This window comes from Hirundo rustica, chromosome 8 (assembly GCF_015227805.2).
Source record: "Hirundo rustica isolate bHirRus1 chromosome 8, bHirRus1.pri.v3, whole genome shotgun sequence".
Classification (NCBI taxonomy): Eukaryota; Metazoa; Chordata; class Aves; order Passeriformes; family Hirundinidae; genus Hirundo; species Hirundo rustica.
This window is the reverse complement of record NC_053457.1, coordinates 6,394,626-6,419,444: the sequence shown is the minus strand read 5'-3', so window position 1 is coordinate 6,419,444 and position 24,819 is coordinate 6,394,626. Positions and strand designations below refer to the sequence as shown.

The 24,819-nt window shown below is 41.0% G+C and overlaps 1 protein-coding gene across 3 annotated transcripts in view; it reads left to right on the top strand.

The window, feature by feature from the left end:
* The window catches only part of ARID5B (AT-rich interaction domain 5B), a 115,038-nt gene that overhangs the window by 23,275 nt on the left and 66,944 nt on the right, over positions 1-24,819 (top strand). For all 3 annotated transcript variants that reach the window (XM_040071190.2, XM_040071189.2, XM_040071188.1), the window contains one exon: positions 24,239-24,469. In XM_040071190.2, the coding sequence (XP_039927124.1) occupies positions 24,239-24,469 (231 nt within the window). The remainder of the gene's footprint in view (positions 1-24,238; positions 24,470-24,819) is intronic.

Sequence of the window (24,819 nt, the reverse complement as noted above, 5' to 3'; positions counted from 1 at the left end):
TAGCAGGAGTATATTTTAGCAGCTTGTGAAAAATCAAGGTGAATTTTTACATCTGTGCTCTGTTGAATTGTTGATATATGTAGAAGCTGAAATTCAAAATGAGCTTCTAGGAGAGCCCACATTTGATTTTCCTAAACATTTAAATATATGTATCACACCCTCATTTTAAGATGCCGGTTAATGACTTCATGAGCATGTTGGCAGCCCGAGCATTACATGTGGTTTGAGAAATGTGTCTGGATATGCTTGGTAAGCAGTATTGTTCTGACAGTGTACTAAAGGCCATCTTCAATTTGACTGTGCTCTACTTTGTTATGCTGTGAAAGAAAAAGATAATTCAGCAGAGCTGAATTGTGCTGTCGGCTGGAGACGCCACACTTCAGAATACAAATATTACTAGGGATAAATGAATCATTAAAAGAACAGTAGCATAAAATATCTGATGAATGAACTCCAGGAGTCTGTGCTGGAATAAATTTAGCATTCACGGACAGTACCATAATATGTGAAATAATAGTATCAGTTCTACATTCAGATGCCAAAAACATTTATGGACCCAGAATAATTGTGAATTACAAGGCTATAAATACATAGAGGGGATTTGGTGATATCATAATAAACCATGAGAAAATCGCTAGGCTGGTTTCTAATGTTACCAAGAACCTTGAGATATATTTACAACCTTGTTCACACTCCTGCAGTTTTAGGGGGCAATTCTCCTCTCACAACACGTTCGTCATTCCCAGTAGTGCCAAGGGGAGTTATGCATGTGTGTCATGAATGGAATAGAGCCCCACACAATTCAAGGATCCTATAACAAATATCTCGTTTAAGAAAAAGGTGGAAACACTCACTCTCATCCTCCTCCAAGTTCCTCCATGTCCTGTTCTGCTCCTGTGATCGAGGCTAGTGAAGGGAATATAGGTAAAGGATGACAAAGTTACTGCTGTATTCCTGAATGTTTTATCCACAGCTGCTTCATTTTTTTCACTTTTTATTACTGAGAAACAAAACCACTGAAGCCCAGATGTTCTGGTCCCAGGTTTCTCTAAAGTGCCGGCTTGTGCATTTTAAAAGCCTGTTGTAAATACGCAGGGAAGGCTGGGATCATCAGCCTGTCCTCCTTCATTGTTGTGCTACCAGATCCATCCCCAATAAGAACGGTTAATTAGGAACCAGGGCTGAACCTGACGTGATATTCCAGAGCATGTTCAGTTTTCAGCGTGTCCCACGTCACCTGTTTGTAACTGAGCCTGGTGTCCTTGCCTTGCCGAGCTGGGGTGGTGACAGTCTCTGCAGGTACTTGGTGTCACTCACACATCCCAATATTTGGTGGATTACAGCCCGGTGCTTCAGGGCTCCTTCCGCTCCCAGCATGTCCCCGCAGCCAGCTGTGCCATGTTACCAGCCTCATCCTTCTCGTGTGTCATTGGCAAAACACACACGTTCAGTGTGGTGCGGAGCAAGTCTGCTCGGTAATTCCACATTCCTTAGTGTTGCAGGAAGTCTCTTGATTGACCAAGTTGCAGTGTTTCTGCTCGTCCCTTTCCTGGCTGTACACGCAGGCCTGCCAGGGGAGCATTTGTGGTATTCACAGTGAGTGGCAAGGGTCTGTGGCTTCATTTATGTCCTTCCACGTGGGTCCTGTTTTACTTTTTGGGTCTCGGTGGACTCACCCTCTATCAGTAGATCAATCGCATCCTTGAGATATATCCTGGACCTTCCATTCTTGTCAGCTGATGAAACAAGGAGAAGACAATTACAGAATCGAAAGAATAACAGCAGTGAAGTGGTCATCAGCAAGAGGGGTGTCCTTGGCAGCCTTGTAGGTGTTGGTAGGCTTTGGTGTATCAGTGATAGATTCTCACTCAGTTAGTCACTGAACCTCGCTTTGCTTTAATCACTGCCAGTTTATTTAATTGTCTTTCTCTCTTGAATTCAGCCGTGTTTTTGCTATGGCAAGGTCATGGGATTATTGATTATTTGTTTTTGTTAATTACTGGTGACTTTAACTTTGTATTCTTTGCAATATCTGTGTGAGCTCTTGTGGCAAACCCAGCAGACAGAGTATAATGCAACCTTAATGCATGTTTTTCTCTTTAATTATTGTGAAACCACAGTCTCCACTTTTCTTTCACACTGAGTATTTCCAAATTAAAAGCTTTGTGGGATGAAAAATTTAATGAGAAGTTACTATAAAAATCTATTTCAAGAATCTCAAATGCTTCAGCTCCATCTTTATTTTTAGTTTTCTTACTGCCTGAATGACCCTTACTTGTTGACAATGTTTGTCACTGTGTGCTTTCAGTCTTGTTGCAGAGAAAATAGATTATAAAGTCCTTCTACTCTTGTATTTTTAATCCTCTGTTCAGATACATAAAAATGTGGCCCTGTAAGTTCTGTGGTACAGTAAAAAAAATAAATAAACCAACCCAAATAATTTTGGCAGTTCAAACGCAGAAACTAAAAATAATTTAATCTGCAGTGTGAACATAGTTTCGTATTTATACTAGCATCTGGCCTCAGGAATTGAATACTCCATTCTTTAAATAGCTTCACTCTGACTCTTGAATGCTTTGTGACTAGAACATTACCCTACAGTCATACACCTTGTTTACATATTTCTGTTAAAAGGCAAAAGAACTTACAGTACTTGAAAACATTGGTACAAACTCCCTCCTCCCCTCTTGCCTTGGAAAAGAGAAGTTAAAAAGAAAAAAGTACGAGTGGTCTGAAAGTGCATTTTAAATTTAGTTCTCTCAGTTTGCTACTGGGTACATATTTTACTGTCATTTGTATGAAAAACTGGAAGAAAAATTTTCCAAAGAAAATGTGTGCCTTTCCAGATGCCCAACATTAGTCAAACACAAATTTATGTACTCTTTGTTCGTCTGTTTATTTTTAATTTGGCAAGTGTCTTTGTCTTTACAAACACTTTGCCTAGAGATGGTGGGCGTTGTTTTGGGTTTTTTTACCTGTGTGGTAGAAATAAAGATCCAGGTCCCTGCAAAAGAAAAATAGATCAAAATAATGATTTATTCAGAAAAAAACCCATAATAATGTAATAAAAAGGTAACCACTATAAACAGGAGGCCAACGATTAGCTTCTTACAATCTTTAGGGACAAAGTATCTTTTTATAGTTTTATTATCCGTGCCCAGTCTGACTTTAGGAGTAATTGCATTTTCAGAATTATATATTTGCAACTTCAGCTAAGCCCTACAAATTTAGTAGATCCCCATTTAGTGTCCGTTGGTGAATGTAAGTCCAGCCTAATATTCTTACTGCTATTTTTTTCATTCACATGTCTTGAGGTGAACCTAGGAGCAGAAGAGAAAATATCCCATATTTAAACCTTAATCCAGAATCCCTTTGTATGAGTCACTCGAGCAAAATCATAGTGGTTTGGCCAAAAAAGGCTTCGTGTCCAAAGGGAGCGTTCCTTAAAATGCTGGCGCGTCTCCCGCAATGTTTCTTGAATGCGTTTTGTACGTCGCCTTCGTGCTGTTGTAAAACATCAAAGATTAGACGCTGTCGTTTGGTGCGTGGGAGGCTCCTGGTGTTCGGTGGACTGGTCAGTGTGAGTGAAGGCAGGAGTGTCCCTTGGGAGGTGCTCAGCCCCCTCAGCTGCCCGTGCTGTTCTTCCTGGGGAGGAGCCTTCCAGCTCAGGTAGGGAGAGCATTTCTCTTTCTTGTGGTGACTCTTCCGTGCTGCAGCACGGGCTTAGGCTTGCTGCTGTGGTGCTCAGAAACATCCCCAGCAGCGTGAGAGGCAGGGAAATCAGGGCCCGTCTGCCTTTGTGGAAAACTTTGAGAGTAAGTTGTTTTGGTTTTCCTGCCCGGCTATTGGAGCCCTCAACAAGGAAGAGGCTGTAGGATAATCATCCCATTTGGGTTTGGGGAGGTCAGTGCTCATTTCTGTAGGTTTCAGACTAGCCTGGGACACAGAACGTGAGTGCCGAGCCTGCGCTCCACCGTGATTTCCAGCTCTGAGCCTCTCGTGATGGAGGAGGAAAGAGGTGCTTCAAAGCTGGATAGGAGCAGGGGTGAGGGTGGTTTGAGACAGCAATAAGAGCAGCTTCTCTACCTTGCCACTGGGATTTTTGTTAGCCTTCCCTGCAGGGAGGATTGGTGCTCATGTTTTACTCCTTTTTTCAGACCTGGGCCCTCTGACTTGCGTATAGTGAATGCAAATGGTGCAGGGCTTAGGCTTTGGTGACTTCAGATACCATGTGACTCTGAGGCACAAAACATTTGATTTATTGAGTAAAGCCTATTTAATATCTTAAAAGCATAGAGTAGGAGATCAGATGTGAGCATAGCAGCCTTAAAATATATTCCCTGACAACATACTTAAGAATGTTTAGGTCTATATGAAATATACAGGAAATGAGGCCAATTTTTTCCCTGCTGTTTTGATGGCAGGGTCTGCAGCGGAGACAGAGAGAGTGTGGACAGGAATTCATGTGTTTGATAATGTGAGCCCAGCATATTTGCACAAATGGAATAGGAGCATTTTTCACCCTCTGCAGAAGAAACTATTAGTAGTTTCTCTGCCTGTTTGAGAGACTGTGACTGATCAGATTTATCAGCAAATCCATGTAAGTAAACCTGACAAGCGATTCCCTCATCTCTGGCCAGTTGTGTACAGTGTTTGCACAAAGCAGTACCTCTTTGCCTTTTCTGGTGACTTAGGAAAGCACAGAGAGCTAGTTCTTAACAGCCAGAGATGAAGAGAGGCTGCTGTCCTCTATCAGACCCTTTTTCCCTCATCACCTTGTAGATCAAGTTGGTCTACCAATAAGAAAATGTTTATGTACATTTACTCTGAGAATTCTTGTTAAGTGTTGTAAAACAGAGGACTTTCGTGAAGCAGAAAAGCTGTTGCCAGAAGGACTTGTAATGATTTCTGATCATGCTAATGTCTGACCATTGTCCTCTGCTGCAAAATTAAATTTTCTCTTTTTTTCTCAAGAATGTCAGACTGCTTAGCATATGGCTGGTTTTCTTAAGGAAGCACTTAATTTTCTACTTTTTAGGAGAACAATGAAATTAAAGTTCTTATATGAAGAGGAATATTGTGCTAACCGTGCTTGGAAATTATATTGTCCAGGCTGTAAAAACATACTGAAAGCATTGTTTATACCTTGCTGGACATGTGTCAGATTTACTACTTAGTCATGTAACACGTCTTGTGCAGCAGATGTTTTTAGTTGGGCAAGTAACAAAAGTTTTGCAAATGTTTGTTTGGGTGGGTAGAAGCTTGGAAAATAAAGTGTGGTTCAGTTTTCTCTGGTTACTACAGTGGTTTTGCCCACTGTGTTACTTATGCTTCTTATGGCTGTAGCTCCTCCAGCTGCAGCACAAGCTCTCAGGAAGCAAGCCCTTGTTACAGGTGGTGCAAGGAGTGCCTTAAGCTCAGTGGGGCTGGCAGGGCACTTTATCTTCATCACTGAAGGTTATCAAGACGTGACAGAATGGGATGGCAGTCACAGAAAAAATGGGATTCCAGTTTCCATTGTTCTCCTTTTCCCTCAGAGCATGTCTGTATGGATTGCATGTGGGACAATTCTTTGTGTGTCTCCTTGAGATCTTTGCCCCAGCTATCCATAAGAATTTCTCATCATGTCCATTTCTCAGTCAGTTCACTAGCCAGGTTGCCCACATCAAAATAGAGAACAAGGCTCCTTGGAGGAGCGTTCCCTTTCACCTGGTAAAGTGACTCCAGGTCCATGCCAATGATTGCTGACTCCAAAGGCAGGAAACTCTCTTGTGTGTGATAGCCTGAACACAGAGACCAGATTTATACCAGAGTGGATCCTCGGTTTTTGTTTGGTGCTAAAACTTCAGCCAGAATCTGCATTCAGAATGCCTTCAAGCTTTTCTTTTCAGTTAGTTTACCTACATAGCTGGTACCAGAAGTGCAGCTGCATGTAATACAGTTGGTTTTTCCTTTCCAGGATCAAAATGTTGAGGTGACAGTCACTGCTGGGCACTCTGATGAAGCTCAGGCCTTCCTGCCATAGTATCTCAGAATAAATGTCCTGGTTTGTCATTCTGTGTTGCTGGCTAAATGCTGTGTAATTCCTGTTGAGCTTGGAGACCCAGTGCAGCAGAGCTCAGCTGATGTGCTCTTCCTGTGTCAGGAATCCACAGAGCTGCAAAAAGAGCACCTTCTCCAGTACTGTTGCCAGACTTGGCTGTGAGGTTGGGAGTTTGGGAGAGCATTATTTCAGTCATTGTTTAACTGCCAGAGATAGTCATGCTGAAGACCTTGCTGTGGCACACTGGCTTTAGTAAGAAAGATTGTTTATTTGCCCTTTCCCTACTAATTGTGACTTCTCCAGATTTTGCTTTCCAGATACCATCCTTTCCTGTTTTCACACCCTCTGATATTGTAGGCTTGAATTGCAAGGAGTGTTTGGCATCCTCAGGGTTGTCCTCATGCTGGTGCAGGAGGAGGCAGCTCACGGGCCAGGAACAAAATGCTTGGCACATCTCAGAAATTCCCATCTCACTTGCATCTGGTATAAATGCACCCTGCAGTTTTTTCAGTTGCTCGTCATGAACACTGTGGCTACCGCGATTTTGCATATTCTGTTCTTCCTGGGTATTGTAGGAATTACTGCATCAGTTGAAGTACTGATGAGAACGATTAGATGAGAGCGAAATGTTATGGGTCATTAAACAAACAAACAACCCCACCTCCATTTTATTGAAGGTACCTATAAATCTCATCAGTTTTCTGCTTTACAGCCAGTTGATCAAGGATCTGTGTGAAAGGACGGGCTGTTAGCTTAATGCAACTCAGACTGCTTTAAGTGGCTGTGAACTACTTTTATAGTGCTACCAGTCCGTTTCATTTCCAGAAAGTGAAAGTTCGAAGAAGGTCCTGAATCTGGTTTCTCACATGTGAGATGATTTTGCTACCCATGACCTAGAAAACAACAATGAATGTGTAAATTACAGACGGGAAGAAAATTCATAATTGACTGTAAGGTGAATGGAAGTTGAATAATTCCCTGAACTTCAACTGCGAAAAGAAGAAAAGATCACTAAAACAGACTTCAGTATGGACAAAGAAAATATTATTTCAGTATAGATTAAACTTATGACTAAGATATAGATGGATTATTGTATCTGTTTCAGATGTAATTTCATGCCTGAGAATTTACATTGAAGGCAAACTGGTCTGGATCGCATTAGCAAAGGCCCTGTTTTGCTGTCAGTTTAATTAAATGGAAACTGCTGGCAAGGTGACCTCAGCAGGTTTATAGAAGCAATACTATTTCGTATGTTGGAGCAGAAAACTGGTAGGTCTTCCAGTTTGAAAGGGACACAGAAATTAAATCTGTGATTCATTCTTGTTTACAAACTCCCAGATAGTATGCAATGACCTCAGTGATAAATTAGCTGCAATTACACATTCTATGAGGTGGGCTTTACAATAGCTGTAGACTTCATGGTTATGAGAACCATGACCTTTGGCAGGGAGGTTAGAACATGAAGTTTTTCCAAACAGTGCCTAGATCTTCAAAAGTATTTGCATTTCCTTCCCTATTTCATGTGAGTAGATTGACAAGATGTGTGGTGGGTGTTCTGTTTGCTCACCACAAGATTGTTGTCAGGCAGAAACCCCCCAAAACAAAAAATCCCGCCCTTCAGGAACATTGATTTATCTGTTAACTGTGTCTGGCATGCTGCCTTTTGGCTTTGATTTCAGAGAGAAACATATTTGGTTACTTTAATAGGCAAAAGCACCGAACCTGACTTGTAGGGGAAAAAATTGCTTACTTTCCCTTTCTCAGTTCTGTTTATCGGATCCTGACGTATTGTATCATAATTGTGCAACAGTTCCAAGTTGGAGTAAAGAAAAGTAGAACTGCATGTCAGGCTCCATCAGCCTCATTATTTGAGAGCCAGCTTTTCTGGGTGACTCAGTGGGACTGAAAATTCATGTTTATGCCAGTTAATAACTACCCTGTGACACCAGCTCAGATGATAACAAATGCTTTTCTGTTCTCAAGGATTGTTCACATCACCTATTTATATCTCCTCTTTTTATTTATGTTGGTTTTTTTATCCTGGAAATTCTTGCTGAGCTAGAGTTGACTTGTCTTTCCCCCCCAGATGTGTTTGTTCACCCTTTTTTGCTTCTTTCAGATATACTGAAAGAGAAGAATAGTTTTTTTCCCTGTATTCTTTGACCAAGGAAATCCAGGTCTTACCTGTTTTCAATTATTTCTCCAATTTGATGTCACAGTGTGCGGGAGTAAAAGTTGAGAATTTGAGAAAGTAAGTTTTTTAATCATGTTACAGTAATTGTACAATTTCTTCTGTATGTATACACGAACAGAAGGTGATTACACAGACATATCCTGATGACTTCATAGTCATCTCTGGTGAAACCGCACATATCTCCTTGTGTGTGTACAGGCAACTGTGTTTGCCGCTGAGCTCCAGTACCCATAAAGCACTTGGCCAAAAGAGTGTATTTTTGAAAGGCTTAACATTCTTCACTTAAGTATCAGAAGTAATAAAATACATAGTTCGAGACCTACAAAGATCAAAAGAGAAAGAAGGAAGAGAAAGGGTTTTTAAAAGAACTGTAATAGCAGCAAGAGAAACAGAACAAGGAGGTTGTTGGGAGACTTCCGTCCCTGTGAATGCAATGGTTTTTTTCAAGGAAGCTGCAGGAGGAATCCATGTTTTAATATTAACTTCAGTCAGGCTGTAGCCCAGTGCCTCCAGTAAGCATGAAGCTCTGCATGGCTGGAAGGTAGGTGGAGATGGGATTTGGAAAAGGGTTGCGTAACTGTAGCTGAGGGAAGAAACTCTTCAGCCACCGTCAGTGCTTTTGCCTCTCCCAGTAACACAATGCAGTCCATCCCAAAGCATCTCCTGGTGTGTTCCTGCATGTGTGCTCATGTCTGCTTGGTCTTCTGCCTTAGCTGGGCAGTGATCTCCCAAAGCCCAGCTCCCAATAGCAGTTGCTTAGCAATAATTAAAAATAAGCCAACAAGAAATAAACTCTCTTCACATCCAGGGGCTGTCCTTCAAAGCTGCTCCCTAGCTCTCACTTACGTGTGCCAGGGGCAGAAGAAGAGAAGAAAGGCCAGTTAGTTTTGATCCTGACAGTGGTGAGGTAAGAAGTGCAGAGAGGTTGGAGAGGAGTTAGTAAATTATTCTATGCGGATAAGTAGCAAAATACCTAACACAGTGGTACAAAAACTGCCCCGTTCGCTTTGCTTCTCCTGGAAGGAGGGACTTCAGCTGTATCCCCCTAGAGCCTGTAGCAGGACAGACTGCCCTAGCAGCGATGGCCCCTGCCCCAGCAGGCATTTGGCTGGCTGTGGAGAGCTCGGGTTGCTTTTGTCTCTCTCAGCCCGGTATCCTGGTCCCGAAGCAGGCGCATCCTTCGTACTGCAGAATTGCGGGATTCCTCAGTGCAGCTCCGCCAATTGTGTTGGAAAGCTGTAAGAAGGTGAAATCTTTGTGGAGGTGGTGCCTTTCGAAGCAAATGGAAAGGAGAAAAGACTTTCACTGTTGTGGTGCTGGTAAGACTCGGAGCCGGTAAAAAATTTCAGTCTCGAGAAAGTAAAACTAAATTCTTTAGCAGCTAGTTTATTTTAGATTTTCTCTTCCCATTCTGCTTCGTGACAGAACTTCAAATAATTATGTTGATTTATGATTACAGGTATTTTAAATCTGTAGTATGCTGAAACAAAGCAATGCCAGCTTCTGGCCCTATCCAATTATACAATTGAATTTAGGCATGTAATAATGTTACAACAAAAATATCCATCATGACGGATTGGATTTCATGAAGTACAACACACGAATATTTATAGCCCCATTCTTAAAGCCTCTTTTGAGTCAAAATATGCCTCCTTAGTATGGCCTCTAAAAACAGGAGAAAATCTGAAACTTTTTAGTCTAGCCCCATACCACAACCTATTGCCTACACAGGAAGGTGGTGTAGGTTGATGATAAGCAGAAAATTATAGAACAGAGTAATTATTTCCATTAGAAAATGAGGATCCGGCAGTATTTGTACAGTAATATGAAGTGATTATTTGGCTATGCCACTGTAATGAAAGAATAAAGATCATACTTAATTTAAGTATCAATTCTGAAGAGACTTCTTGCTCTCCCTCTACTGTTTTAACTATTAAAACAGATTTGAATTGCTAGTGTAGTTTCCCACTGTTTTTTAGCAAGTGGAGTGGGCAAAACCTCCCCTCCTCCCATCTCTGTTTAAATGTAGACCTTTGGTATTCCAGAAATCTGACCTTGTTTGTAGGGAATGGCTCATTTTTCTATAATGTAATATGAAGCACTCTCGTGTTTTGATTCCACGAACTAGCGAGTTTAATGTTCCAGCTTGCCATGATAAGGATATGATCTGGTTAGAGATAGAAACACTAAAGGAAATTAGCTATTGTACTATTCTTTAACATATTGTTTGCCTAGCAGTTTCATTTAGAATCGTTTAGAAAAATCTTGGAGTACCTTTTTAAAGGATTCTTTTTCTTTTCTTTTTTTTTTTTTTTTTTTTTGTTGTTGTTGGCCTGGATAAAAAGTGGGGCTTTACGATATTTCTCCTAAAATAAATGTGAGGCTGCCTCATTTATAGTCAGCATGCCTTGATTACTTGCAGACATGCTGGAAATTTACATGCGCTTTTCTCCATTATAAAACACTGATCTGTTCAGATCATTAGCTCCCTCATGACTAGAGTTTGGCAGCATGCCAAGGCAGGCTAAATCTGTAGCTGTAAATCGTGAGCTGAAATAGCAGAAAGTGGATTTCTAACTTAAAAAGTGTAAACAGTTTGGAAAATGAAGTAATTTTAGAGTATGATTGATTGCCTTAAGATTGCACTTTAAATTAGCCCAGGGTCTCCACTGCAGATATATGCACTAACTGCTCATTATATATTTTCACTTTTCTTTGGAACAATGGCATTGTTGGTAGGCTTCGAAACAATGTATGTTTCTCCTGGAGTGACCTTTGAGGAAATGAATAGTTTTATTGTGTGTCCATTACTTTGCCTGGAACAACATTTTTGAGTTATTAATTTGCTGCGGTCTATAAATAAAGGAATCAAAATGCAAAGCAGCTGTATTCTGCTGCATATAGTTCATCAAACTTGTGTTTAAACATCACCATTTGAGATTGGTAATGCACTGTATAAATAATTTTTTTTTTTCCCTCTGAAAAAGAAGTAATGTTTTGCCTAGCCTGGAGATTGGTCCTTGAATCTCACAGAAGCAAATTATTATTTTTAGCACAAACAATTGGTGAATGTTCTGCAGGCCTGCTACGCTGCATTCCCTCTTTCAAGGACCTTGCTTCACTTAATTGTGTGTCCCTGGGATATGGGGCTGTGGGCTGAAAGGGAAGGAGTCATTGAAAGGCACACTCAGGAATGCGGGCAATGTTTGCTAGATTTGGAGTGTTAAAAGTTTAGGGCATCATCTGCCCAGCTCTGTCTGCACTGGTCCAGAGCAGTTAAGTAGTGGGTGATGCAGCAGCCTGGTGATGGAAGAATGTAATATCTGGTGTCTTGTGAGCTCTGGCTGTTTGCAAATGGTGGCTGAACCATTTGCTGCTCTTTCCCAAGGAGACATTGATAATGTTCCTGCCTACCCAGGATGTCTGAAGTTTCCACAAAGGTTTCCAGTGTGGAGCAAAACCTCCGTGTAGCTTTGTGGGTGCGGGCACGTAACTTAGGTGTATGTGCTAAGCACGTAGATTGTGTGCAGCCAGAACTGTGGGCTTTGACCATTCAAGAAATTAGAAGTGTAAAGCTATTAAACTGACATAAGTGGTGGTTATAAACCACAATAAATATCTCTGACTGCTTGAATGGAATATATAATAAAAACTGGTACAATTTTGTATCAGTGTGGTTTTCATCTCTTTCCTTTTTCTAGATTTGGTATCTTGCATTCAGTAGATACGTGGCTCTGTTTTGTTGTTCTTCTGGAAGCTCCTTTCCCAGAGAAAATTTTCTCCCCGTGTTATTACCCTTCCTTGATCTTTCCTTTCTCCCTCCACGTTTGAAATGAAGATTTGCACTTGAGAAAGAGGTATGGCTGAGAGGTCTGAGCACAGGTCTGGGAGCCGGGACCTGCTGTATGCTTAGCTCAGTGACTCATTCGGTGGCCTTAAGCAAGTCAGAACATCTCTGATGAGGTTATTTCATATGTAAAACAGGGGAAATAATACTTATCTGTCTACCTGCCTCATAGGAATACCCTGAGGACTAATTAGCGTTCATTCATTAAGTGCTTTGAAATAGACAGTGCTATCTATTATTAGAGCAGGTTCCAGACTAGCAGATAGTGTGTGTTAGGATTGTTTCTTACTTGGGAGCCTTCCTTTCTGCTGGGTGTGGGACCAAAGCCCATCAGGAACAGAGCACGAGCCGCCTGGTGTTTCTGGAAGATTGGCAGGGCTCTGCCGAGCCCTTCCTAGGCAGTTTCACTGGAGACTTCACGCTCTCACTGAAAACTTGGAAAGAGAGCTTGCCTAGAGAAACGAGTGGGAGGTTACTTGCTTGTTCTCCTCAGCTCATAGGCATAACTTGTCCTGAAATCCTTTCTCACCCTGCCTCCACCTGAGGCCTTTTCCGATAATTCAGGTAGCGCGGCTTCTCCTCTTTTCCAGGGATGATTTCCTGGTCCTGCAGAAGAGGAAGAGAAATCCTGTATTAGTTCTCAGGAGGAGTGTGGGGCTGGGTTGCTGTGTTCCCATCGCAGGGAGCCCTTTCTTATTCAAAAAGCCATTCCTCTTTCTCTTTCTTGAAGAGCAAATGCTTATATTCTTTCCCTTCACTGGATAACAGACTCCTTTGCAAAGTCCTTAGAAGGCAAAATCTAATTTTGGGTATAGGATCCTAAACTCTGCAGGTGTGTATCTGCTGAAGTCTGGGAGTCTTTTCATCATCATAACAAGGAGGGTTGTCATCTGACCGGCAGCTTCTTTTGTTCTCTGATGCATCTTCTCTCAGCGTATACTTTTGTACCTCTCTTAGAGATGCCGTAATAATCTAGTTCAAAGAACCCAGCCCTGTTCTCACTGAAGCCCACAAGCCTGGTCTTTCTACCAGTGAGACTAGGACTCGGTCCAAATTACCTGGAGAGAAGCTTTATTTCTCTCCATTTGCTCCTCACGCGTCTCTCAGGCCATGAGTAATTTGCAGCGAGACAGGAAAGCCTGTGTGAAATTTTCCAAGGGAATTTTCTCTATTTTAATAACATTAATGAAATTGCTTAACACTTCATCAGCTTTTTCAGCGTATGTTGCTGGGATTTTGGTGCTTTCTGATTTTTCTTCAATACCAGAGGGCCCTTACCTTAAAAATGGGACTGAGGACTCACATGAGCGCTTGGACCCATTGTTGAACCTCAGTTCTGCAGAAATGTTTTTGCACAGATACTGGTAGATACGATTTTGAGGAGTTTCTCTGCCTCTCCTCTTGTGCCTGCAGGAAGGGGAAGGGATCAGGAGCAATTGTCCCACAAGCTCTCACATGCCTACAACTAATTCTTCTTCCATAGAAATGAGGCTTTATGGCCTTGGTCCCACAGGAAGGCCTTGGCAGTGCTGAATTTCTGCACAGTTGCTTTGTTCGTCTTACACTGCGTGTCATTTGGGGTTTGGTCCTTGTATCCTAGGCAGAGGTGTAAGTTAGCTCCCTTTTCTTTCAGACCTTCTTCCTATTACTCCTTTTCAGCTCCAGTCTACTTTGTTGTGATGCAGAATAGGATTAAATGAGCAACCACAGTCTTATGAGCACCCACTCACATGCCTGTAACAGCTTTTAAGGCTGCATTAAAAGGTTACATGTTGTTTTTCAGAGCAGCACTTTGGGGGTTATTTGGTGCAATGTAAGTTCAGTTAGGAGGTGAGGGTTTCCAAGTAGCTGGGGAAGTGTGGTACAGTGTGGTTGGGTCAGTGGCCTGGAGTTTGGCCTTTCCTCATAGTCTTCATGTTGAGTTTGATCTCTTCACTGGGCAGGAGGGGAGCCTGAGTAAGGTTCTTTTGGGGAACAGGTGTGTGCTCCATTGGGATGAGATAGAGGACAGCAAATTCTTAGAAAAGTATATACGACACTAGCATTTTTATAGTAGTTATTTTTTTAAAAAAGAGATGGTATGTTTCTAATTCCAATTCTGTGCCACTCCTGGGTTTAAGCATTTTTACACTGCAGATGATAACATGAGTTTATCTGTAAAATTTTTAAACTGTGATTTTTGTTTCCCAGCTTGACTTCTTTTTCTCTTCTTGTCTTTGATTGGCTTCCAAAAAAGTTATTAACATGTTGCAAAACAAATACAAGGGGCCACTGAAGCTTATTAAAAATGGTTTCTTTTGTTCATATCTGGCAGTTGACAAATTGTTTTGTGCTCTATCTTATCTGCTCCCGTGTGAAAGGTTACGTGAGAAAATGGCTGCAAATAAATTGCTATTGAATATTGTTGAAGACTAAGCATACAGCTTCTCTATTAAGGACCTCTTTTAAAGCTCTCTATTCAGACTCCCCCCTGCATGTCTCTCTAACACTTGTCTGTTATATTATGTTTGGCACAGAAGGAAACATTAAACAGAAAAGCAACATCTGACTGTGGTGTTTCTAGACCCTATTATCCCTCTGTCAAATGTCCACATGAGCAGAGTACAATTTTTGTCTATATTGATGATGATTTTTGAAGGCTTTACGAACTGTCTTCACGGTGAAGTGCTAGAAACAAATGAAATTGAAAAGCATATTTTTACAGCTTTGGAAATCTTACTTAAATCAGTGTAATGAGCCGCACTCAGTAAAATGTAATTATTCTCACTTCTCCATGTGTCAAAGAAATCAGCAGTATGGTTAGGGAGGGGAGGGTTACAGTGAGCTTGTTATTTTTATACAGAGCCAGATACTGCTTGTGTGTAGTAAATTGTAAATAGTAGATAATGCAGGTTTTATGTGTATTAAATACCCTGCAAGAATTAACGGGGTTGTTACTTCATTAAGGGTTTCAAAGAGGGCATAAACGTCAAAAGCAGGGCTTGACTGTTTAAATCACTGGACCATTTCCACCCCCCACCCCTCGTGTCGCAGCTCTGGGACCAGCAGCTTCTGCCTCTGCTATTTCGAGGAGGGCGCAGTTCCTCCGAATTTCCAGAATGATAATGAAAGAGCCCCGTGTGAGACACCAAAATAAGGCTTTTGACTCATACTTCTGGGTGCAGTGGAAAATGAAGGCGGTTGATTCTGCCGCAAGGAAGAGGTGATGAATCAGTCCCTTATAAGTAGGGCTGCGTTTCCTTGTCTGTCATTTATGTTTGAATGGTGTGCAGAGGTGAAAGAGAGAGGAGATGACAGAAGGCCTGGTTAGTCTGATAATAAACCCAGTAACTCCGTTTAACTCTCAGTGACTTTACACTTCTTTTTGGTTTTTCATGCCACACAAGTATGGATTTGTCACGGGCCTCTTCAGCACAGGAGACAAATAACAGACCATGAGATTAAAATTCATCAGTCCAGAGAATATCTTGAGGAAGAAGCGGTTCAGTCCTGAGCGCTGGGTTGGGGAATCTGTTACATCTTTGGGCTTATTGTTCCAATGGTTAATTATCACTGCTGTAAAAATATGTGCCCCTCTCTTGCCAGGGGCTCTGGCTGCATGTTTCTCTGTCAGTGTAGAATTTTTCAGTCTCCAGTATTTTCTCTCTACAGTGCTACATGTCAGAAAGGGGGACCAAGACACATGATCATAGAAGTAGTAAAAATAATGATACAGAAGATGAGAAGGTGTTGGTAGGGAAAGTTAGTGGATGTGAGGATGTGAACCTCCCCCCCCCACAAAGGTGCTGTAGGGAGGGTATGACTTCAACCTCAGCTGTAGTACTTGTGTTCATAGCATAAGCCCCATGCTCAAGTATTTGCAGGATCAGGCTTTATGTGTGAGTACTGAAGTGTAGTTCAGTGGTATGTTGGATGGTGTTCAGGGATTGCTGAAAACAGTGCATTAAATAGCACTTTGAATTGCAAAGTGCTGGTTCCGTTTTGTCTGTGAGAATGATAACACTTATTATCTGATTGTTCCCTGTGCAAATCTCACCTCAGGAAAAAATTAAATTATGTTTGAATTCAGCTAAAGCAAAGTATATCATTATTTTCTTTCGTTATTAAAAGGGGTTTTTACTGTTTGTTTGTTAAAACTGAAGCAGCTGCCATGTTAGAGCCTTAGATGATGTAAAAGCAAATGCGGAGGCAGAGCCATTTACAGTACAATTGGCTTGTTTAATGCGATTTAATTCCTCTCGTTGGCTTCGTCATATTACCAAATTATGTTTTCAGCTCCCCTCCCCTTTTTAATTCTTTCTTCTTTTTGTTATCAGCAGAATTGAAGCTTCTTATCAGTAACCACGACAACCAGGATAAATACTTGTTTTAAAGCTGATGCACATTCAACCTGAATGGTCCGCATGACCCAGAACATTCAAGAGGACAGGCAGCATGTGCTCCCTTCCGCAATCAATCTCCCCCTTCCCCCCATCTCCATCTGCTTTAGAAAGCTAATAGGGCAGTTTAAAAACCTTTTATATCAGAGTGGTTTTCTGTCGCTGTCCATGGACGTGGGCTGGCCCGTGCTCGAGGAGTAAGGAGAGAAGGAAATTTTGGGAGGCAGGGAGGTGATTTCCCAGCTCCAGCTTGCTTTCCTTGGGCTCCTCCAGCTGTTGTCATGGCAGTCACCTGCCCTCGGCGGGAGGGTGACCTGCTGCTCTGCAGACCCTCGGCGAAGGGGAAGATAATCCCGGCTGGGCAGCAGCTGAATAGAACGAAGGAGTGACTGGGATTGTGCGGGACAGGGAAGATGGTTGTGGTAAGAGAGAAGCCTCAGCGCAGAGCCGCCTGGTCCGTGCCCCGTCTCTGGAGGAGGCAGGCAGGCTGGCTGAGGCGACCCGAGACAGTCACTTCCCTGTTGAGGAAACTTAGGGATCTCTCATTTACCCAGAAATTTCCCAACAAGAATTTCTGCCTGGCTTCTTTGCTCTCCCGTTGCACTCTAAATTGCTTGATGCTGTAGAATAAATCCTTTAAGCTCTCTCTGTCTCAGTTTCTCTCTCTGTGTAATGGGGATAATAATTTTTACTCATCTCCATAAAGCAGTTTGAGGCCTGTGGATGGAAGGGTTATATAAAAGCTGGAAATGATGAGTGTCAGTCACTCTTCTTTTGAGTCTAGAAACACCTCATAAGGTTTATGAGGCACTTCTTAAGGTGCAGGAGGATCCTGGGAGTGCAAGGTTGGAGCTGCAATTATGAGAAGCTGAATATAGGATTAGGGTCTGAAAAAGGATGTGGAATACCTGGTTGGAAACTTCTTCATATTTAATTTCTTTTGTCTTCTTCAAAAATTTGATTTAGGAATTGAATTTTGAGTGATTTAGCAAGATAAATATTATAAAATATTTGATTATATGTCATCGATCAACATACTTGGGTTTGTCCCCATTTAGCAGGAGTAGAACAACTCTGATCCAAATAAGCGAGTGTAAAATGTTTTTCAGATGTGTGCTTTAAGTATTAGATGATGCTGTCTTTTTTTTTTTTTTTTTTTAATGACTGTATTGCCGTTCAGTTGAACAGTAGTTTCAATCTCCAATAGATTTGTAAGTATTCTCTTTCTTTCAAATGTTAAACTAAGCTTAGGAATTCTTTGAAAGGCTGATGCTCTGCTGGCACTGTGACAGAAAACGGTGGGCCGGGGAAGTGGCATGAAATTCTGAGAATTAGCTCTGTCTCCTCCTTAAAAGGGGAGAAATATCTGACACATGCAGAAAGGCTGTACATTTTATTCTCACTATTGGCAGAAATGACTTTTGCCTTTTGATCAGTTTAAAAGCAGAATCAGGCAAGCAAACGTCCATGTCAGAATTACAGGCAACTTGTTAACACCATCATTATCTGGTAAACATAAATGTAATCACTGTGTTCTATCCTGCAACACATTGCCTTTGTTCTTGATTGCATTAGCATTCAAATAGAGGGGGGTTCTCAAAGCAGGGATGAGTAGCATGGGTCCTGCCGACAAAGAGGTATCCCCGTTGTGTCAATAATTTACCCAAATTTATTTAAAACCAAAACCACAGATTTCCTGTCCCATCTCATGTGGCTAAATCGTTACTGTATTTGCATTTATCTGTGAGAGAAATACGATTCTTAGATTAATATTTTTAGGTCTTTTGATTAATTGGGCAGCTGAGGCATACCAAGTGTCTTTACTAGAGTGAATGAAGACCGTGGGAATGAAAAGGCAGAGGGGATTGGAAGAGCTGTGTTTGAGAAGTCTTTCCTAAGCGCTGGAGAGAGGGTGAATCTGTGTGCTAGAGCGTGCCTTGTGATGGTGATGCAGCTACCTGAACACCTCAGCTGTTGCTCCTAGTCCACAGCAGATTCCTACTGTGGGGCATGGATTCCTGCTGTGGTTCTTAGCCTTGTGTCTGCAAAGAATTCAATGTGAGAAGTGGGCAGGCAGGAGCCAGGGGTAATCCTCCCAGGAAGGTTATTTCACTATTCTTTCCCACACAGGAGTCCCCAGAGCTGTGGGTGATGACTGTCATTGCTGCTTGGCCACCTGCAGTTATCTTGGAAGTTTGGAGGTGTTTGGCAGGTTACAGCTGGACTCTCATTGCATCACTGCTCTTAAAGATTCCTGTTAAAGATTTTGAGGTCATAAAGACCCAGTTTCTTATTTTCCTCTTCGTGGTTATTCTTTCGTCGTTCCACCATTTCTATTTCTTTTGGACTTTTTGAGAGATTCAGGGTTTTTAGGTAGTTGTGTGGTAAGTTCATTTCCGTCTGCTGAAAAACTGTGCTCTCTTTCTTTGTGTTCTTACTAGGACAGGCAGCTCTGAGCTGTGTAGGGCCTGTCTGTCCTGCAGATACTGGTTTTGAAGGGTGAGCTACGCACCTTTGCTTCACCTACACCCTTGTTCTCATGCCTGTACTGCCGAAAGTCATTGCCAGAGGAGTAGAACAAGAGAAGGAGAACTAGACCTTACCAGCTGGAGGGGCTTGGGAGGTCAGTGAACACCGTGCCCAGCAACAGTCAGGAGACCTCCCATCCCGGGGGTCGGAGCCGTGCTCGTTCAGCGCACACCAGTCCCTCCAGACAGCCGGATGCATGCTCCATTACCTCTGTATCGCCTGCACGGTGATGATAATGGTCAAAGCCGTGCATACAAGCAATGATAAACTAATTATGATATGTGATTCCTCTGGGAGACCCCCTTAGTAACAGAGCCTGAGGAAAGAAGGCAGAGGAGCCGGGGCGCCGTGTGGGAGAGGAGCCTGATGGACAGAACCCTGCAACTTCCTTCATTTTCTCTCTGTATTCCAGATAGCTCCCTTGCTCAATTTGCTACCCACACACCGAAGCATTGTCCCATTTTATCTGGTTCCCCCGATACTTCCATTGCTTATCTTACGAAGATCTGTGTCAACATTTATCAAAACAAATGGCAAGCCTGGGACCTTTTAAGTAGTTTTTTTAGTTAATAAAACCAATCTTCTACTTCTGTTATGTTAAAAGTACATTATCTTTTTATTACAAACTCTCTACAGCTCTCTCTGTTTTCCTTCTTGGCAATTTCATGACTGCTCCACTTGATTGCTGTATGGAGAATTACAAAATCATTAAGGGTGGGGTTTTACCAGCTGACTTACAGTATAAGCCATTTCTCAAAATAACCACAACAGTGCAATACTGATGTGTAATTTACGTCACAGTATGTTTTTATGAAATAGTTTGTGGCTTATTCATTTAGATCTAGAACTGAATATCACTTCTTTTGCTTTTTAATCAAGCCTGCTGCTTTTTTTTTTTTTTTTTTTTTTTTTTTTTTTTTTTTTTTTTTTTCTTTCTTTCTTTTCTGTACTTTTTAATATTTTCCACTTTGAGGCTTGGCTTGCCTCCAACTTACCAGCTACACAGAGGAGGAAAAAATTGATTTTTTTTTTCCCTTTGCCTGCAGTTTAACTGCAAGTGTGTTTCCCCTTTGATGTATACATTTGTGTTAACTGCCGCAAAAGAAATGGTAGATGTGTGCTAGAATATATTGCACAAAGGCAGAGCAGAGAATTGATAAGAGACGTAAAAGTTTTCAATTTCAAACCATACCAAGCAAGTGTTTCTATTTATTTAGCCTACTGTGCTGGTACATTTCCTTTTTAAAAATTGCTTTCTGTATAATGTCTTGTAATTAGAACAGGAAATCATTGAGTAACTGTAAGAAGAAAAAGAGCACTTAAAGTGAAAAGAAATTTACCTTCTGAGAAATTATATTCGCCTTCTTTTTTTTCCTTCCCTTCGCATTACTGGGTTGTTAATGATAGTAACAGATGTACAGACCCTTATCTGTATCATTGTTCTGCTTCTGTTTTCGTGGGGGGAAGGGGGGAGACGAAAAAGTCATTTTCAGCAATACAAAAAATGAATGGACAGAAAATGGGAAAAGCCTAATTACAAAAAATATTCTGTGTCACAACAGAATAGCAATTAAATTGAAACTTCAATATAATTATCAATAACAGTCGAGCCTGGAAGGGTGCCAGGCGCATAAAGTTGGTACTCAGCCTTTATGTGGTTGCTAGGAGGACGGCAAAAAGTATAAAGCTTAGAGAAAGGAATGTCTAATGTAATAAAGTAACAGAAGGTAGCATAAATCATTGTGAGAGCAGTTCATATTGACATTATTTTACTTAAATTGGGTCGAAACTAGACATTTAGTCTTACAAGAGGCACAAATTCATATTTCTTCTGCAAGAATAACTCTGTGCTTCTGGGAAGGAGTGGAGTGTGCTTTCATAGCACCGGCCTCATACATATTTGGAATCTTTTAAGCAAAAATCTTAAAATGTTTGTTTCTGTTGGCATCCAAATGCATTTGCACTAATACGATTAAAAGAACTAAAGGGCAAAATACTTGGCAGCTTTTCCAGTTGAGGTAATTAGGTACAGGAAGGAACATGCATAGTTTTTCCATCAAGCTCTATAAAATCCTGGTGTGAAGGTCTTTTTAAAGAGAAATAATGCTTACTGATGTTGAGGGTAGATTATGGCAGTTAGCAATAACATTATAGGCTGATGTTTCTGAAACAAGCAAACAAAAAGCATGTTACTTATTTTCTTTTTCTCTGCTCTCTCTGTAAATAGTTCTGGCTCTAGATGGATTTGTTAGGAATTCATCCTTTTAGGAGGCTTTATTTTATTTTTTTTTTCTTTTGGGCCATTTAATTGTCTTGCCTTACATATTAAAAATGGTTGTGCTGATTTGAAAAGTCAGTTCTTGCATAGATTCATTGTGTTTGGCATTTCATGCATCTCTTACTTACAAAGACAAATTGAAGAACATGTAATCCAACATAAATGCCAGGCTATGCCAAATCCCAGCTCTCTTTACCCCTTACAAAGGGAACGGTTGGATTACAACTCTGGAGATACCAGGCAGTGCTCAGAAGGAAGGCAGTGGTGGAACCTTGCTTCCTAATTACACTTTCTCTGTTTGCAGCCTTGAAATGTAAAAATAAATGAAAAGTTGCCGTTGGAGTGGTTTATTAAACCACTCAATTATGATTTCAGCATAGGATTAGAGTAATTTCAGTTGAGCCTCACAAGCAGAACACTGTAGGTATTATCTTTTACCATGTTCTGTCTGTTGAAGCTAAAATGAAACTCAGAAATACAGCATCTTGGTTTCCTAATATCTCAGTTGTGTGTTTTTAGAAGGAATGTTGTTTTTCTTAATTTTAATGGAATGTGATCCACATTTTGAACTTTGCTTCTCCTAAGAGTAAACTCTTTCCGATCATATTTCTGAAAAACAGTTGCAATAATCACTAAGTCCTCCATTAAATGGCATGTGTGAGATTTTGATAAAAGCAAATAATAATTCTTCTTCGGGCTTGCATTTTATTAGGGATTGGTCTGCTTTGATTTCTCTTTTCTCATGTGGGCGTGGTTGAGGAAAAAAATCTTTGTTCCAGGAACACTGTGTTTGTCTTTCTCTAAACAAATTTTCAGTTTATTCAGCCTTTGTTCGTTCTTAGACGTATCTATTGAGCCTGGCGTGAAAAAGGAAAGGAAACAAATGCATCACAAAGTACTCATTGGAACTGCACAAGCATGTATGAAAGTGATCCTGTAAAAATTACTTGGTTTTAATTTATGCCAGGGGGGTTGAGTGAAGTCGTCAGTTGTCAGGGGTACAAAGTTTGTGTAATTCTGCTCAGGGACTTGCAGCACATTTGTCTAGAAACTAATGGTTTACTACAAAGGCACGTGGGACATACATTTATATACACCCTGTTTAAAAAGCTGACCACATCCTGGCATAAGAAAAGTGCTGTCAGATCGACAGATTCGGCTCACCGCTATCTACACAAAGGTATAAAGTAGTAATAACCGTCAGACAGGCGTACGTGAAACTCTCCAAGGAGCTAAGGGACGGATCATGTGCTTGTTAATTCCTAGAACAGTTTTCCTGATCTGATTTTTAGAGTTTCCTAATAAAGAAGAGAGAGCCTTATTCCCAGGAGCAATTGGCTTAGTCGTGCTGTTGCATAGGCTTATGGGATACTTGTTAAACAAAGAAAAGCGTGACCACATCGTTATTGGCCTAAAGAGGTTTTGGGGCCATCAATTTTATTTTCTTAGAAAAGTAATGTCAGTGCTGTTTACCAAAATGTATTTCTCTTACTTTGTTTTTGTGGGTTTTTTGGTTTGTTGTGTTTTTTGTTGTTTGTTGTTTGTTGTTGTTGTTGTTTTGTTTTGTTTGAATACCAAATAGTTTTATGTCCTCACCTATGTCAGGATAGTGGTGAGAGTTTTGAGGTTTTAAAAGTGATGACTTTCAGGAGCTGTGCTAGCAAAGACTGTGCTTCACAAGTCCGTCTGCTGTGTTGATTTTTTTTTTTTTACAGCATTACATTCATCTGCAGTGATGACATTCTAGGTGATATATCTGCTTCCAGAGACTTCTAAAAATTTAGCCTTTTATGTGTCAACATTTCCATTGCCTCACTTGAATCTAGATGAGTTGTGCCATCATATTTGGTTGGGGAGAACTGATCTGACTTTTCTTTCAGTGTCTGAAGTGATTTTTACTTTAGGAGTAAGAATGATGATTTCAGTATTAGCAGAGGGATTAAATAGTAGACCTTTTGTCTCTGGCAGAAGAAATAGCTGAGTTATTAACTAATCAGAGTACAGCAGAAAACGTAAAGTGAATGCTGTTGCTTTGTCTTCATTGGCATGCCTGGAAAGCCACGTTCTGTTACGTACCTGAGGAGATAAATGAGCATAAAAAGAGGTGCTGTTGAGTACTGGCTGCATAACTGCAAATGAGTAATTTCTCATGTTTGTATCCCTAGTTGAGGGGGGTTTTTTCCCTCTTAGGTTTCCTTCTGGTTATATGATGACACTTTATTGTGATATTTCAAAATCTGCCACCTTCGTATGTGATATCATCTAAACCATAGAGGAATGGAGAGCTCTGAGGTCTAGATTGCTTTATATTTTGAGCCCAGCAGCACAAGCTGTTTGGAAATTCATTTGCTCGTTGTGCTCTGTAGGACTTTTATTGAGTGCTGCTGCATTTGCATTTAGCGTGAAGAAAGTTGCTTCCACCTCTTGGGGTTTAGCAACAATGACCAGGTCGGATCAGCTCATCTCCCCTGGCCCAGGGGTCCTTTGGTAGTTACCAGAATCAGGTACTTCCAAGGACAGGTAAGAGCTGGATGCTCTGAGGCTTGTATATTATTATTTTTAAAATATGTTAGCTGATGTAAACATGAGTGTTGTGTAAAGGTATATGGGGAACTGAGTAAAAATTACAGATAATATTTCTATTGAAGCAGCCAAATTGGCAAAGTATGGAGAACACTTTGTTTCAGGCCAATTTCTGCTGAGCAGTGTTTTCTTGCTCATCCAGGTAATCCTTGGTAGTAAGTATAGGAAAACTGAATAGAAAGGCAGAACAGAACCTATTTTAATAAACTTTCTTTCAATTTCTGGGTTTTAACCTTTCTTTCCAGACCCACTGTGCTATAGAAGTTGTGTCTTGAAAAAAGACAAACTTACTCCAGAAAAATGAATTTTTCTGGAATACTTGAGTCACAGCTCTTGTTTTGTATTTTTCTGATATACTAAGAGTATTTTTTTTCTGTTCTTCCAGGTGAGGATGACGAAGATTCAAACCTTTTAATTCTCAGCTACCCACAGTACTGTCGATACCGTTCCATGTTAAAGCGCATTCAGGACAAGCCCTCTTCAATACTAACAGACCAGTTTGTTTTAGCCCTTGGAGGCATCGCAGTAACAAGCAAGAACCCCCAAATCTTCTATTGTCGGGATACATTTGATCATCCTACCCTAATAGAAAATGAAAGTATATGTGATGAGTTTGGTAAGTCCCATTACAGTTATTTTCTTTTTCTCACAAGACGTTTTTCTTCTTTTAAGTGTCCACTGATTTCCAAAGGGAAGATGTGATTCCTTTGAAGTGAATGCTATTTATGATTGTAATGTTCAGTACCAAATATGCTCTTTCTTCTTTAAGACTGAAGGCTTCTAGCCATCAGTGGTCTCAGTATTGCACCTTGAGTTCACAATCAAAGATAATGTTACACGGGTAGAGTGTAGCACAGTGCCTCGGTTTGAGTGAAACGATACCTTGCCTGGGTTTGAGGTCCACCTACCTTAACCATTCACCTGTGGCCTGTCTTCCAGAAGTTTTACAGGGTGTGTTAGTTTTTG